We start from the raw sequence: 14,513 nt of genomic DNA on the forward strand, positions 1-14,513 counted from the left end.
CTTAATTAATGATGATTAATTGTTTCTTTCTAAAATGAATAAAAACAGCAAAGTTACGTTCATTTCGTTGTTTGGAGCACTGAGTTACATATGGTAACACTGCTGCTTTCTAGGCAGCCAGAATAGAAAGGCTCGACATCCAGCAACTAAACCAAGAATTCAATTTCACCATATCCATATATGCTTAGCCTACTCTTTTCAGTGTTTTCTCTTTCTTTTTTTTTATACCTTTCATAATTTTATAGAGGAATTCCATATATTTCCCCATCTAGGATTTACATATACCACTGTCAAGAGGAAAGTTCTTATTATTTAGGTCAATTTACATATATTTCCCCATCTAGTAGTTTTCGTTAGGGCTGTATTTTGTCCCGGGCCCGGGCCTTAGTGGGCCTAACGGGCCGGGCCTCGCGGTCCCGGGCTTCGTGGTCCCGGGCTCTGGCGGTCCCGGGCCTGGCGGTCCCGGTCTTCGTGGGCCTAATGGGTGGAACCGGCCCGTGACGGGCCTAAGCCCACATGGTCCTGTGCTTAACGGGCCGGGCTCGTGGGCTTCGCGGGCCTAGCGGGTTTTTTTTTTTTTTTTAAAGACAATTTCTTGTAGTATCATGGCTATATTAATATGTAGTATATATGTATATCTAATTATTAAAGTGCTTGACGAAAAAGAAAATAACAAAACAATAGTAAAACACTAAATTGTCATGCATAAATATCACTTCTTGATATTATATTGTATCTTATGTATATATATTCTCTTATATATTTTCTTTTAGTATATATATTGTATCTTATGTATATATTGTAGCTTATAAATATATTTTCTTGTAGTATATATATTGTATATTATGTATATATTGTAGCATAATATATTTTCTTGTAGTATATTATATTGTATCTTATGTATATATATTCTCTTATATATTTTCTTGTAGTATATATATTGTATATTATGTATATATTGTAGCATAATATATTTTCTTGTAGTATATATATTGTATCTTATGTATATATATTCTCTTATATATTTTCTTGTAGTATATATATTGTATATTATGTATATATTGTAGCTTATAAATATATTTTCTTGTAGTATATATATTGTATATTATGTATATATTGTAGCATAATATATTTGCTTGTAGTATATTATATTGTATCTTATGTATATATATTCTCTTATATATTTGCTTGTAGTATATTATATTGTATCTTATGTATATATATTCTCTTATATATTTTCTTGTAGTATATATATTGTATCTTATGTATATATTGTAGCTTATAAATATATTTTCTTGTAGTATATATATTGTATATTATGTATATATTGTAGCATAATATATTTTCTTGTAGTATATTATATTGTATCTTATGTATATATATTCTCTTATATATTTTCTTGTAGTATATATATTGTATATTATGTATATATTGTAGCATAATATATTTTCTTGTAGTATATTATATTGTATCTTATGTATATATATTCTCTTATATATTTTCTTGTAGTATATATATTGTATCTTATGTATATATTGTATCTTATAAATATATTTTCTTGTAGTATATATATTGTATATTATGTATATATTGTAGCATATAAATAATTCTAAGTATAGACAAAGAAATATTGCGAAAAGAAGCTCATGGGTAGAAGCAATAAATTTTATTACCAAAAAATGACATATCTTTCTTAGTCATCCTTCCCCCAATGGAATGAGCACAACAAGGTACTAATACCACCATTAGAAGGAAAAAACTAAGGAAGATGTGCCAAAATACAAGTTACATATTATTCTATGTATTATCTCTAACAAATCTCATAAATCCTTCAAGGTTCGGAGGAGGTTGCGTTGGTGGTGGTGGAAAAGAAGCTTGTTCATCACCACTTCCGGGCGAAGCCGAATCCTCCGTAAGTTCCGCTATCATTTCTTCATAAGCTTCATCTATCGCCGGTTGTGCTTCTGCAATTCCAAAGTTTCTTCTTTCCGAGCGGATCCAATCTCTAAACAATACTGATTTTTCCAAGCTATCCCTCATAGACGCTCTATGATCACCTATTTGCAGTCTTGCTTGACTGAAAGCGCTCTCTGATGCAACAGTTGAAGCTTGAATTGATAAAATATCCCGAGCCATCCTTGCAAGAACAGGAAAATGTTTTTCCCTTGCCTTCCACCATTCCAAAAGATCAAAAGAGCCGTCTGGATTCTCCTTTTCAAGTCCCTGAGACAAATAAACTTGAAGCTCATTTAGATGTGAAGTTTCATCATAATTTTCACCTTGAGACCCCTGAACTCCGTCCAAGATTTAAGAGCTTTTAAGCCCGCAACTCTTTTAGAGGATTGTGAGCTAGACGAAGTAGGGGTTGGAATAGTTGGCCTAGCATGCTCTAAGGCAAGTTGATAAGCATTATAAACTGTTTGAGCGTTAATCTTAATTGAAGCTTTTGCATCTGCAAGTGTCGCAATTTCCTCATTTGAAAGATCTAAAGCCTTATAAATATTTGAATACCAAAAATGAGGACCTCCCAATTTCATTGTAGGATTTAGCATTGCAGCAAGACCATAAATAGGAGGGATAGGAAAAAAATATTTTTTAAACTTTTGTTTCATTTCATTTATAGCAAGTTCATAAATATCCCCACCCTCACTAAATTCAACAAACAAATCAGATAGTGCTGCAATATAAACTAAACAGTTTGAAATAGTAGGATAATATTGCCCAGAAAATGCATTTGTTGCAATTTGAAAATGTTCTAAAAAATCTAAAAGAATTTTAACATTAGTCCAATCTTGAGTGGTAAGCATTTCATCATCATCTTCACCACCTACCCGAGAATTAAACGTTGCATTAATTGGGTTTCTATATTCATATGCTACTACTAAACTTTCGTACATACAATTCCATCTAGTCGGGCAAGGTTTAGGAACCTTTCTTTCTCTAAGGCCATATTCATCACATTTTTTAAAATACTCTCTAAGTCTACTTCTACGGTTTGAATAAAAAAGCCAATTAAGAGCCATTCTAACCTTTTCAATTTCTATGTTTAATATTCGCATACCATCACCGACAATTAAATGATAAATATGACAAATACATCTAACATGGAAAATATTAGTAAATGCAGGATTTAGTGTTGTTGTAAGCATGCCTATAGCACTGGTGTTACTAGAAGCATTATCCATTGAAATTGCCATTATTTTATCGCTAAAGCAAAAATATCTACAAATATCTGCAACAGTGTTAGCTATAAATTTACCTGTGTGACGCGAATTAATTATTCTATATGCAATTATGCGTTTTTGCATTATCCATTCTTCATCTATCCAATGACTTGTAACAGTTAGGTAATCACAATCATTACCACTTCTACCAATATCAGTAGTAATAGAAATCCGATTAGGTATATGAGTAAATAAATAACGCAAATATTGTTCATATTCATGTTTGAATTTATAAATATCACTCTTAACTGTTGCGCGAGGCCAACCTTTATAAGTAGGATTAAACACTCTTCTAATATAATGAACCCAATTAGGATTAGAAGCAAAAGTATAAGGTAAGCACATAACAGTAATCATCTTTGCTAATTCTTCACGATCTCTATTTGGATCGTAATATAAAATACCTCCAGTGACAGTGTTAATTCCTGGTTGAACTAGATTTGAACCTGTACTAGGGTTAATCGCAGAATCTACACTTGTCCCCTCTAGATGCGCTTTCATTTGAAAAAATCTAGCCTTATCTCTAGGGTGTGTTTTTATGTGCCTAGTCAAACTACCTGTGCCGCTACGGTCTCCTACATATTTATGCGACATTAATTTCCCACAAGTTTTACACTTAGCCTTATTTTTTTCTCTTACTTGAGTAAAAAAATTCCAAACTAATGATGTTTCTAAGCGTTTAGCAGGTTCTCTATTAAAAGTAGGAGTTTCTACAGGTGGGTCGACCGGTGCATCACTTGGGTTATTAAGAGGACTAGTAGGTGTATCATCTAAATCCGGTGCTTGAGTTTCATCATCATCCTCATTTTCCTCATTATTTTCTAAGATGGTTTCATTAGGATAAAGAGCATTCATAATTTCATCATCTAATCTATCACCTGGTGCAACATTATGATAAAATTCACTATCGGTAAATTGAAAACAAGGGTGATCACTATCAAGAATTACGGAAGGAGGAGGACGTCTAGGTTGGCGACTACTTTCAACTTGCTTATCTTTTCTAGGTCGGGGAGCCGGGGGAAGGGTAGTTGGTTGGCCACTACTTTCACCGGTTTTATCTTTTCCTTTACCAAACATTTTTTTCAAAGTAAATGCCATATTAATTATAATTATGCAAACTAAACCACACAAAAATATATTATAAAAACGTAAGAGTTGAAACGAGTTTACCGGATTGCCGAACAACTTCTTGAAAATTGAAAATCGTTGAACACTTGAAAACTTCAATTCAACAACTTCACAATTTTTCACGAAATTTCAACAATAAATTAAGTAATTGTAGTAGAGAGATTGAGAGAGATTGAGAGATATTGAGAGATATTGATGAATTGGTGAATAAAAATGAAAGAATGAGGGGGTATTTATAGTTGAGAAATGGGGAAAAGTGTAATTATATAAAGTTTGGGGTTAAAATAAAGTTTGGGGGCCAAATGGCCATTTTTTTAACTTAAAAAACGGTCATATTTTCAGCCCAAACGGCTAGATTTTAAATATGGCCGTTTGATTTTTTTTTTTTTTTTTTTTTTTTTAAAATAGCCGTTGGGCCCGCCAGGCCCGCCAGGACCGGCCCAGGCCCGCCTGCCGGTCCCGGGCCAAACGGTCCCGGGCTCGTGGGCTCAACCATGGAGACCAGCCCGTGACGGGCTCAGAGGCCCACCAAGACCGGCCCACCCAGGACCGGCCCACCAGGCCCACCAGGCCCGTTAGGACCGCGGGCCCGGTCCGGTCCGGTTCAGGCCCGGCCCACCGAGCAGCATTAGTTTTCGTTTGGGATTATAGCGTGCCATCTCTTCTAATTGGCTGTTGATGCAACTTGCCCAATGTCACATATGATAGACTCGATTGAATACGAAGATTCTTTATTCTCTGAGAATATCTTATGGTTTATTCCACCTAAACTCCAACACCCTAAACGTTGCTTAAATGCACTTGGGTCAATTCAATATTGGCAGATGAAGCAATGGTTGATTTCTATTACAAATTTGGAATAACCTTAGTATGTTCTATACACAATGGACTAAAATAATAAATACTCGCACATCTGTTCTAAATGAAAGTCATTGTTTCATAATTTTGGAGGGCTATTTGTGCAACACATATTCAGAGAACATATGGCTGTTACTTTATCTAAATATGGTTGTAGTAAGAGCCATTTAGTAGGGTGCATAAGAATAGTACTGAATATTAGTAATACTAAGATTAGTTATGCTGATATTATTTTTTATCGGTCGTTGGATTTGATGTATTAATGTTTTGAAAGGGCAATTCTATCTTTATGCATGCTTATCCATGTATTAAAAATCATGGTATTGCTAGTATCATGGTTATGTATAAGAATAGTACTGAATATGATGTATAACTAATACGAAAAACACTACCAAATAAATCTTTTTTGTAACGGCTGTGTGTGTGTCTCTTCTTCAGCCAAAAAAAGAAAGATGCATCTATATTCTCACAGCAACAGGTGTAAATGCTTCTAAAAACACAGATATAATTGGAAAGTTTTTAAAATGTAAATTGAGAACAGGTATATCACAAAAGAAATTGTTGGTGATATTTTTTCGACAATTTAATAAACAAATGGCGACGTGCAACAAGCAACCAAGTGAATAAAAGAACCAACTTTGAGTCCTCTCATATTACAATTGCCAAGCAATACCGTGACATACACCACTGTCCTTAACGCTACCTTAAAGGGATTCAGAGGTTTGCCAAAAGGAAGCACTAGATAAAATGGAGAGGAAAAAAATGAAAATAAAAAAAGGTTCCCACAAACAAAACTGTATGGGTGATACAATCATCTAAGATGACAAAGAAAAGGTAAAATCCTACGAATTAACCATCCTAAATATCTAGAGATACAATGTATGTGGGACACTTGGTGATTTTCAATGGCTATACAACAAAAGGCAAGTCTAACAGCAGCAACCACAAAATTTGCTACCGTGTGAATGTTTTCTCTTTTAATTAATATTAATACTAATTACCTTATCAATTCTTCCTAACTAGTAACTCAAACAAAACTGAACCTTGTGTGGCTTTTTTTTATCAGAAAACTGGAAGAGTGCAGAACTGAAAAACGTCAAGAATCAAACGGTCCTTGAGATAGAAGCTTCTTCAGTGTCTCGTACGTCATGAACACAATTCCCACACTGGGAACTACTTTGTAGTACTCGGGCATTATCCCTCTGTACAAACCACGTAAGCCTTCAGTTTTGATTATGTGCTTAAATATCCCCATTATGCCAGTGTTGTACACACGTGCACGTCCTCCTGCTCCTTCCAACTGCTTTCTTCGCCTCACAAGATCCAAAGGGAAAGTTGCTGCACATTAACAAGTTACGAAAGAGCGATTAAGAACTGCAATTTCATTCAAGTATCCTAAGTAGTTTCACTTATAACCAAGTCGTTCCCCACATTCCTCCAACAATTCATATTAAGCATTAGCCTCGCACCGGAATACCTGGAGTGTAAGTTCAGCGCTGAGCAGAGGGAAGTGGGCGTGGATGTGAGGCTTGAATCACAGGTCATCCAAAGTAGAGACTGCTTCAAGTACCTTGAGTCGGTTATCCAGGGGGGAGGGGAGATCGACGAGGATGTTACGCACCGTATCGGGGTAGGATGGATGAAGTGGAGGTTAGCATCTGGAATATTGTGTGACAAAAGAGTGTCACTGACACTCAAAGGTAAGTTCTATAAAGCGGTGGTTAGGCCGGCCATGATGTATGGGGCTGAGCGTTGGCCGGTTAAGAAATCACATCCAGAAGATGAAGGTAGTAGAAATGAGGATGTTGAGGTGGATGTGCGGGCATAGTAGGATGGATAAGATTAGGAATGATGATATTCGAGAGAAGGTGTGCGTGGCTCCCATTGATGACAAGATGCGGGAAGCAAGGCTCAGGTGGTTCGGGCACGTTCAGAGGAGAAGCCCAGATGCTCCGGTAAGGAGGTGTGAGCGGCTGGTTGTGGAGGGCTCGAGAAGAGGTAGAGGGCGGCCTAAGAAGTATTGGGGGGAGGTGATTAGGCAGGATATGGCGATGCTTCAGATTTCCGAGGACATGACACTTGATAGGAATATGTGGAGATCGAGTATTAAGGTTGTAGGCTAGGAGGTAGCTGAGTATTGTCTTATGTCATAACTTTGGGGGACTAGTTTGGTAAGGATACTATTTTGATTTTGCTTGGTATCATTCCTCCTGATTTCATGTTGTTCTTATTTTTCATGCATCTTCATTGAGTAATTTAGAGAACCTTTCTTTTTCAACTTATATTGTCTATTTTAGCTTTGCATCTTTCTTCTGAATTTTATGGTGTTTCTATTTTTTCTATGATTGCTGTTGTGATACTAATATTGTCTCCTTTTTGTCCTTTTGTCTTTTTGTTTTTTTGAGCCGAAGGTCTTTCGGAAACAGCCTCTCTACTCCTTCGGGGTAGGGGTAAGGTCTGCGTACACACTACCCTCCCCAGACCCCACTAGTGGGATTACACTGAGTTGTTGTTGTTGTTGTTGTAGCCTCGCACCGGAAACAGCCTATCTGCCTTCTTAAAGGTAGGGGTAAGGTCTGCGTAGACACTACTCTCCCCAGACCCACTTGTGGGATTACACAGGGTTTTTTGTTGTTGTTGTTGTTGTTGGCCTCGAACCCGCTAAATCCAAGCAGAGGCAAGATGGACAGCTATACTAGAGGTCTTCACTAAATGGTCACAAATATCCACATGGTTTTCAGCCGAAAAATGGAACGTAGCTAGAATCCCCAAAAAATGATTGCACTAAATAAGCTAAAGTTATTGATACAAAGTACTCACCAGTGGAAGATGCAATTCCTGAAAGACTTCCACAAGCAAGGCTGACTGCAACAGTAGGATCATCGGGCCTGAGAGGAAACAGAAAATCAATGACAAGATACGTTTAGTCAAGAATGACAGAATGACTACCAATAGGGTAGGCTATCAAAACATTGTGGTACTTACCTTTGAGTCTGCCAGTGAGATCTCAAAGCCTCATAGACGGAAAAGCTTATTGCTATGCTAGGTCCAACACCCTGCAACAAGCAAACACCTAATTAGCATCGTAAATATTTTGAAGCCAGGGTTCGATCAATATAGATGAAAGGTAGAAGAGAAAAGCAGAGACCAGTAATGTAGCACCAAGCCCTTTGTACAACCCAAAAACGCCTTCATCTCTGCAAATGGTACGAAGAGCGTGCCAGATGCCCTGATAGTATGCCGCATTCCTCTGCAAACCAGTTAAATGGAAGGCTGAATACATATTTCACCACAATCTAGGAAACTACCGTACCATATATATATATATATATATATATATATATATATATAATGCTTCTCTTTGAGACTATTGAATAAATAAAAAGCCACAATCTAGTCAATTAGAGTGGAAGCTACTCGTTTTTTATGTTGCCCACACACATAGAGACAAGCAATGGCGGAGCCACCTTATGCTAAAGGGTGTCAATTACACCCCTTTGCTGGAAAATTATACAGTTTAGCTAGGTCAAAAATTTATTTTATGTATATATACTATATGTTGAATTCCCTTACTTTCTTCGTGTTTATTTTATTTTAATATCTTGACACCTTTTAGTAAAAGCCCTGGCTACGCTACTAAAGACAAGTACAAAGCATGACATTTGAATCGATATTGTCCCTAAACCATCTAAATTGTAATCTAAAGACGACAACAACATGATGCTCCACTAATCAAACAATACAAGAAACCAAGATATGATTAGAGAGGATAAAACTAGTATACCCTGCTCTACTGTTCAATGGATCGACAAGACCTAGAAAGCACTGCTACATAGTTATACCTGTGCAGCTAATCTTGTCCTGACAAGATCCAACGGGTAGGTGGCAGCAGCTGCTGTTATTCCAGCCAATCCACCACCAACAAAGTGCACAAAAATATCGGCACCTGCATTTCCTCCTTTACCATCCAGGCCAGGAATTGTTTTCAATAGCTGCCAAACATAATAATTTCAGAAGAGATGGCAAATATTTCCTGCCGAACTTTATATAGGCACAGTTATATACTCACACTCTTGTAGCGTTCATAAGAGTAGAAATTGACTGAGGAATACGGTAGCCTGTGAGCAATAGTAACCAAGTTCCCCTTCCAAAAAGCCCTGAATCCTTCTTCGTTGACTATTCGCAATGCCTCACGACATATACTGGGCTTGCTTAATACTGCTATATCTGAATGCATACCTTGAACCTAAGAATTGAAAACATTCAAACAATGAATTGAAAGGGATATCAAAACACAAGAACTGTTGAAACATCGATGTAATTTGTTTTTCCAATAAATCAAAGCTCTAAAGTTTTACTATTACTTTATTTTAGTTAATCTTAAGCAGTTCAAGCCAACAATAAGTCCCGAAACGAACCAAAACAAGCAACTGCAAACAAGAATTTTAGATATTGCAGAGCACATATTTAAGAAAATATCAGAAAACAGAAGCATTCAACTAAATAAAATTAGTTAAATGCACACGTAGATTTTCTCATCCCTCACAAAACTATATTTCAACTCACACATTAACCAAATTATACTACCAATATCAAGCCATTCAATTCAAACCTATATAGGTCCAATTTCCATTTCCTAAGAAATGGAATAGTTTGACCTTTTCTACCCCATATATCACCAATTATTTATCCCTCTGTCCAAATCAGCCAATAAAGTCTTTCCTCCTTTGATTCATTCTGCTTACTCCATTTTACATGTACCCTAATTTTTTTTGCCTTTTAAAATCTTAAACTAAGGATGAAATGGACCCGAATTCAAAATATAGAAGACTCATATAGCCCTAGTTGACAACTTAGACGAAACAGAAAGGAAAATACATATCAAAGAAATCGGGTGTCTTTGGAAAAAGAAAAATTACCTGAAAAAGAATGGTGAGGCGGGCGAGGGGAGCAGTACAGGTTTTGCTGAAAGCACCAGCAATGCCACCAGCAAGAAGCTGAGGCACAGTACCAATCTGAGGTTGAGGCTGTGGCTGCTGTTGTTGTTGTGTGTGATAATGGTGATGTTGTTGTGACTTTTGGGGTTGTTGTAAAAACTTTCTTGCACCACCCTCAACTCCTACTCTGGCTTCCATTCTTGATCTAATAGCAAAAAGATTGATTCTTTATGTTAAAGTTTCAATTTTTTTCTTGAATCATCTGATATTTGGTTAAACCCTAGGGAAAACCCTAAGGAAGAAGACTGGTTTGAAAGTGCTAGTCTTTGTTTTATGAGAAACTTTGTTGTTTTTGTGGAGTAATACTTTTCCTATTTCTTTTATGGGAATATTCTTTTCTTGATCTCTCTATGCTCTCTTCTGTTTACTGCGTCTGCTTAGCTTGGGCTTTTCTTTCTGATGGACTTTAAAGACGGCTGCTTAAACTAGGCCCATTGGAAATTGGAACTTTGTAAATAAAATAGAGCATGGAGGGAGAGGGGGGGTGAATAATTGTAGAAATGACACCAGGTAGGTGAAAATAGCACGGACTAGCCAGTTTTCGGACTGGTAATTAAAAAATAATCAACGTTCGCAAAGTCATTGAAAAATAATCACTCTTTTGCTGCAACGTGAAAAGTTCCAGCATAATATATTGGAGATTGGTGCACCCATGTATGAACTTCCAACATATTATGCTGGAACTTCAACATACGAAAAGTTCCAGCATAATATACTAGAGATTGGAGCATCTATGTATGAACTTTCAGTATATTATGTCGGAATATTTTCCGAATTTTGAACAGTGTTTTCGTTCAGATTTATCTTTACATAAAAAGGGGCTAAATTTCGATTATTATTGAAATTGTGGCTATTTTTTAGTTACCGCTTTTAGATCTGGCTATTTTTAAATTTCACCCACCAAGTTGTGATATTTAAGAATTAGCCAATACTTCCTGAATTTCAATTTTTTAAATTTTCAGAATAAAAATATCCTGAATTGTTATAAAGTTAAGATTTTTAACTTAAAATTTTAGGGAAAAAATTAAGTATTGACTAAGTTCTAAATGACATCCCTAAAAATGGCTATCTGTGCACTTGCCCCATTTGAATTTCAAGCCTTTCTGGGCCAGCCTAATGTGCCATTTTGCTCAAGTACTTCCCATTGTACAGTATAAACATCCAGAACAGAAGGGAGAAATTCAAAAATAGTCAAATTTACAAGTGGTCATTCAAAAATAGCCACACTTTCAAAAGTAATCGAAATTTAGCCACTTTTCATGTAAAAATAAATCTGAACGAACTGTTCAAAATCCAGAAAAATACTCCAGCATAATATACTAGAGTTCCAGTATAATATACCGGTCCAGCATAATATACTGAAGTTTGGAGCAACGGTGCTCCAGTCTCTAGTATATTATACTGGAGCCAGCAAAATATACCGGTCCAGCATAATATGCTGGAAGTTCATACACAGGTGCACCGAACTCCAGTATATTATACTGGATCGGTCTCTGTTACAGCAAAATAATGACTATTTTTTATTGAATTGGTAAATGTTGGCTATTTTTGAATGTTCCGTCCAAAAATTAGATAGACCGTGCTATTTTACCGAACACAAAGGTGGTAGAGTCCAAAGAAGACAAGAAGGGCCAACCTGAGAGCCCAAGGGAGCTGCTGAGCTTATTTATGGGCTTAGCACCGGTCCATGCCAAGTTAAAATTTGAGATCTTTACCCGAGTGGTCAGTCGGATCCACTATTATTTTTTTACCCCGTAGATATATTATAAATAAATTATATATATTATATATTTAATAATTATTTTTAGTTTAAGCGATTATACGGATAACTATTTTGATTTCTTCTTAAAAAATTATATGTTGATTATTGTTGTAAATTTAAATGGAGCATCATTCTTTTTAAAAAGAAATATATAATTATCTGGTATCTCATACTCATTAGTTTAAATAGTCTAGATACACGTCATATAAAGCTCATAAAAGTAAAAACCGCTCTCGCGTCCCTACTAAAGATTTTATTTTTTATTTTCTTGAGCTTGAACTCGAGACCTCGGTTAATATATGTTCCTTAGTGGTTTGTAATGACACCTCAAATGGTTAGTTTTACACTTTCTAATTCTCTTTATGATATTTGCTCTCTTTAACCGACTCAATGTTGGGATTTACTCCAAATGTTTCTCAAATCTTCACTTTAATTATCAAATCTAACAATATGATCTTTTAGCGCAGCTATTTACCCTAAAAAAATGCAAAATTAACCTAAATTGCAACTCACTCAATTACTTATATATATATATATATATCAGCATATAATCTATGTATACCAGTTATTAAAATTAAACAATTGAAATGGCCGGCAATTTCTGTAAAGATCCCCTAATAGCCATACTCAAAACGTTAAATTTAAATTTTTTACGTTTAATAAGAATAACAGAACAATATAGTGTAGTTATTTATGACTTAATGATCAATTTTGCGGATTATGGTTAATATTTAAGTAATTTATTGTATTTCGTTTCATTTTCATGAACTGTTGCTTTTATATTTAAACTATTAAACTACTATTTGATTCTTTTAGATTTTATTTAACCATGATAAATGAACAAGTTTATTAAAAAAAATAGAAATATTCTAGAGAGAGAATGAGCAACATCTCACTGCAACAACATTCAGGAAATCCACATCAAATTTCTCCCAAACCCCCTGAAAAAATTACACCAACAATCACTACTACTCACTCTTACAAAAATAAACTGATTCGAGCTGAAGTCTCTACTGCTTCGAGACTGATTCGAGCTGAAGTCTCTACTGCTGGCTCGCCTTATTGATAATGTCGTTGATAAGTGGTACCTGGATCTGCACACGGAAAACATGTGCAAGGAAGGGCATGAGTACACTACAATTGTATCCAATAAGTGTCAAGCCTAACCTCGGTCGAGTAGTGACGAGGCCAGGTCAGGGCCCTACTGGTATATTTATAATAAAATATAACAGAATGAACTATCGTAGTAAAAATAAATACTGAAATTTAACAAGAATGTAAGCATAGAAGAACAACATATCAGAATACAGAGATAACAACAGGGGATCTCCCAGGATACCGTCCCGTAGTCCCAAATGTAATGCGCAGGGGGATCTCCCGGAATACCATTCCGTAGTCCCAAAGTAAATATGCAGTGCTGAGGCATCTCCCGGAATACCGTTCCGTAGTCCTAAGTAAATATGCAAGGGGATCTATCGGAATACCGTTCTGTACTCCCAAAGTAAATATGCAACTCAAACAACAGAAATAACAATTACAGTAAGAAAACCTACAGTTTAGACTAAGTACAAGTCAATGAAAAATCAGGAAATTCACTAACCATGCACATGGTTCAGGTAAGCAATTAAGACACATAGACATGATGTTCTAGACTAAACAGGATAATTACATATGCTAGTGTAGCTCAATTAAAGGAAAACAAATATTTTACTTAATAAAAATGGAGTTTTGCAACAAATAGCCCGTGTAGGCACTCGTCACGTACACGACGCTCATACATCAAAAACAGTACCAAATCGTAAGGGGAGTTTCCCCACACAAGGTTAGACAAGCCACTTACCTCGAACCAAGCTCAAATCAATCCGTAACAATGCTCTTTCCACGAATATTCGGCTCCAGATGGCCCAAATCTAGCCAAATCAATTACATAACGTAAATATAGCTACAAGAAACTAATCTAGCTAATGAATTCAAGGCTAAAGCAAGAAATTATAAAAACGCCCAAAACTCCTCCATGGGCCCACATCTCGGAATCGGGTAAAAGTCACAAAATACGAACACTCATTCATTCACGAGTCTAACCATACCAAATTTACTCAAATCCGATAGCAAAATCTCGATCAAACCCCCAAAAATCGGCATAAGAACTTTCCTCAAATTTTTTAAATTTTCACCCCAAGTCCGAAATTAAATGACAAAATCAATGATAGATTAGTAAGATATAACCAAAATCGAGTTAGGAATCGTTACCCAATTGATATCTCTGAAAATCTCCCAAAACCTCGTCCAAATCTGAGCTCCTAAACTCAAGTACTGATAAAAACAGTCAAACCCTCGTTTTTGAAATGTTTAATAATGCCCATGTCAACTTTCTTCGCGAATGCGGTCAAAGCCTCACATTCGCGAAGTACAAGTTTCTTCAGTCCAAAAAAGTACTCATCGCGAACGTGATGCACTGGTCGCGAACGCGAAGCTCAACTAGCTTGACCCTACGTGAATGTGGGACACTCATCGTGAACGCGTAGGCTATTATACTTGGAGCCC

General features: G+C 36.0%; 1 protein-coding gene across 1 annotated transcript; it reads right to left on the bottom strand.

Annotated features, from left to right (window-relative positions):
* Window positions 1–5,958: 5,958 nt before the first annotated feature.
* On the bottom strand, window positions 5,959–10,482 carry LOC107807345 (uncharacterized). Its single transcript, XM_016631702.2, has 7 exons — window positions 10,130–10,482; window positions 9,280–9,456; window positions 9,053–9,202; window positions 8,359–8,460; window positions 8,196–8,266; window positions 8,031–8,098; window positions 5,959–6,548 (listed from the first exon to the last, which is right to left on the bottom strand). The coding sequence occupies exons 1-7, from the start codon at window positions 10,343–10,345 to the stop codon at window positions 6,307–6,309; spliced, it is 1,026 nt and encodes a 341-aa protein (XP_016487188.1). The 5' UTR covers window positions 10,346–10,482; the 3' UTR covers window positions 5,959–6,306.
* Window positions 10,483–14,513: the final 4,031 nt, after the last annotated feature.

Source organism: Nicotiana tabacum, chromosome 10 (assembly GCF_000715075.1).
Source record: "Nicotiana tabacum cultivar K326 chromosome 10, ASM71507v2, whole genome shotgun sequence".
NCBI lineage: Eukaryota > Viridiplantae > Streptophyta > Magnoliopsida > Solanales > Solanaceae > Nicotiana > Nicotiana tabacum.

Excerpts from the sequence above, each read along its gene's own strand:
- LOC107807345 (XM_016631702.2), bottom strand. The coding sequence starts at position 10,345 with ATGGAAGCCAGAGTAGGAGTTGAGGGTGGTGCAAGAAAGTTTTTACAA. Across the intron at positions 8,461-9,052 it reads GGACAAGATTAGCTGCACAG|AGGAATGCGGCATACTATCA; the intron begins GTATAACTATGT and ends ACTGGTTTGCAG. Across the intron at positions 8,267-8,358 it reads GGCTTGGTGCTACATTACTG|GGTGTTGGACCTAGCATAGC; the intron begins GTCTCTGCTTTT and ends TGCTTGTTGCAG.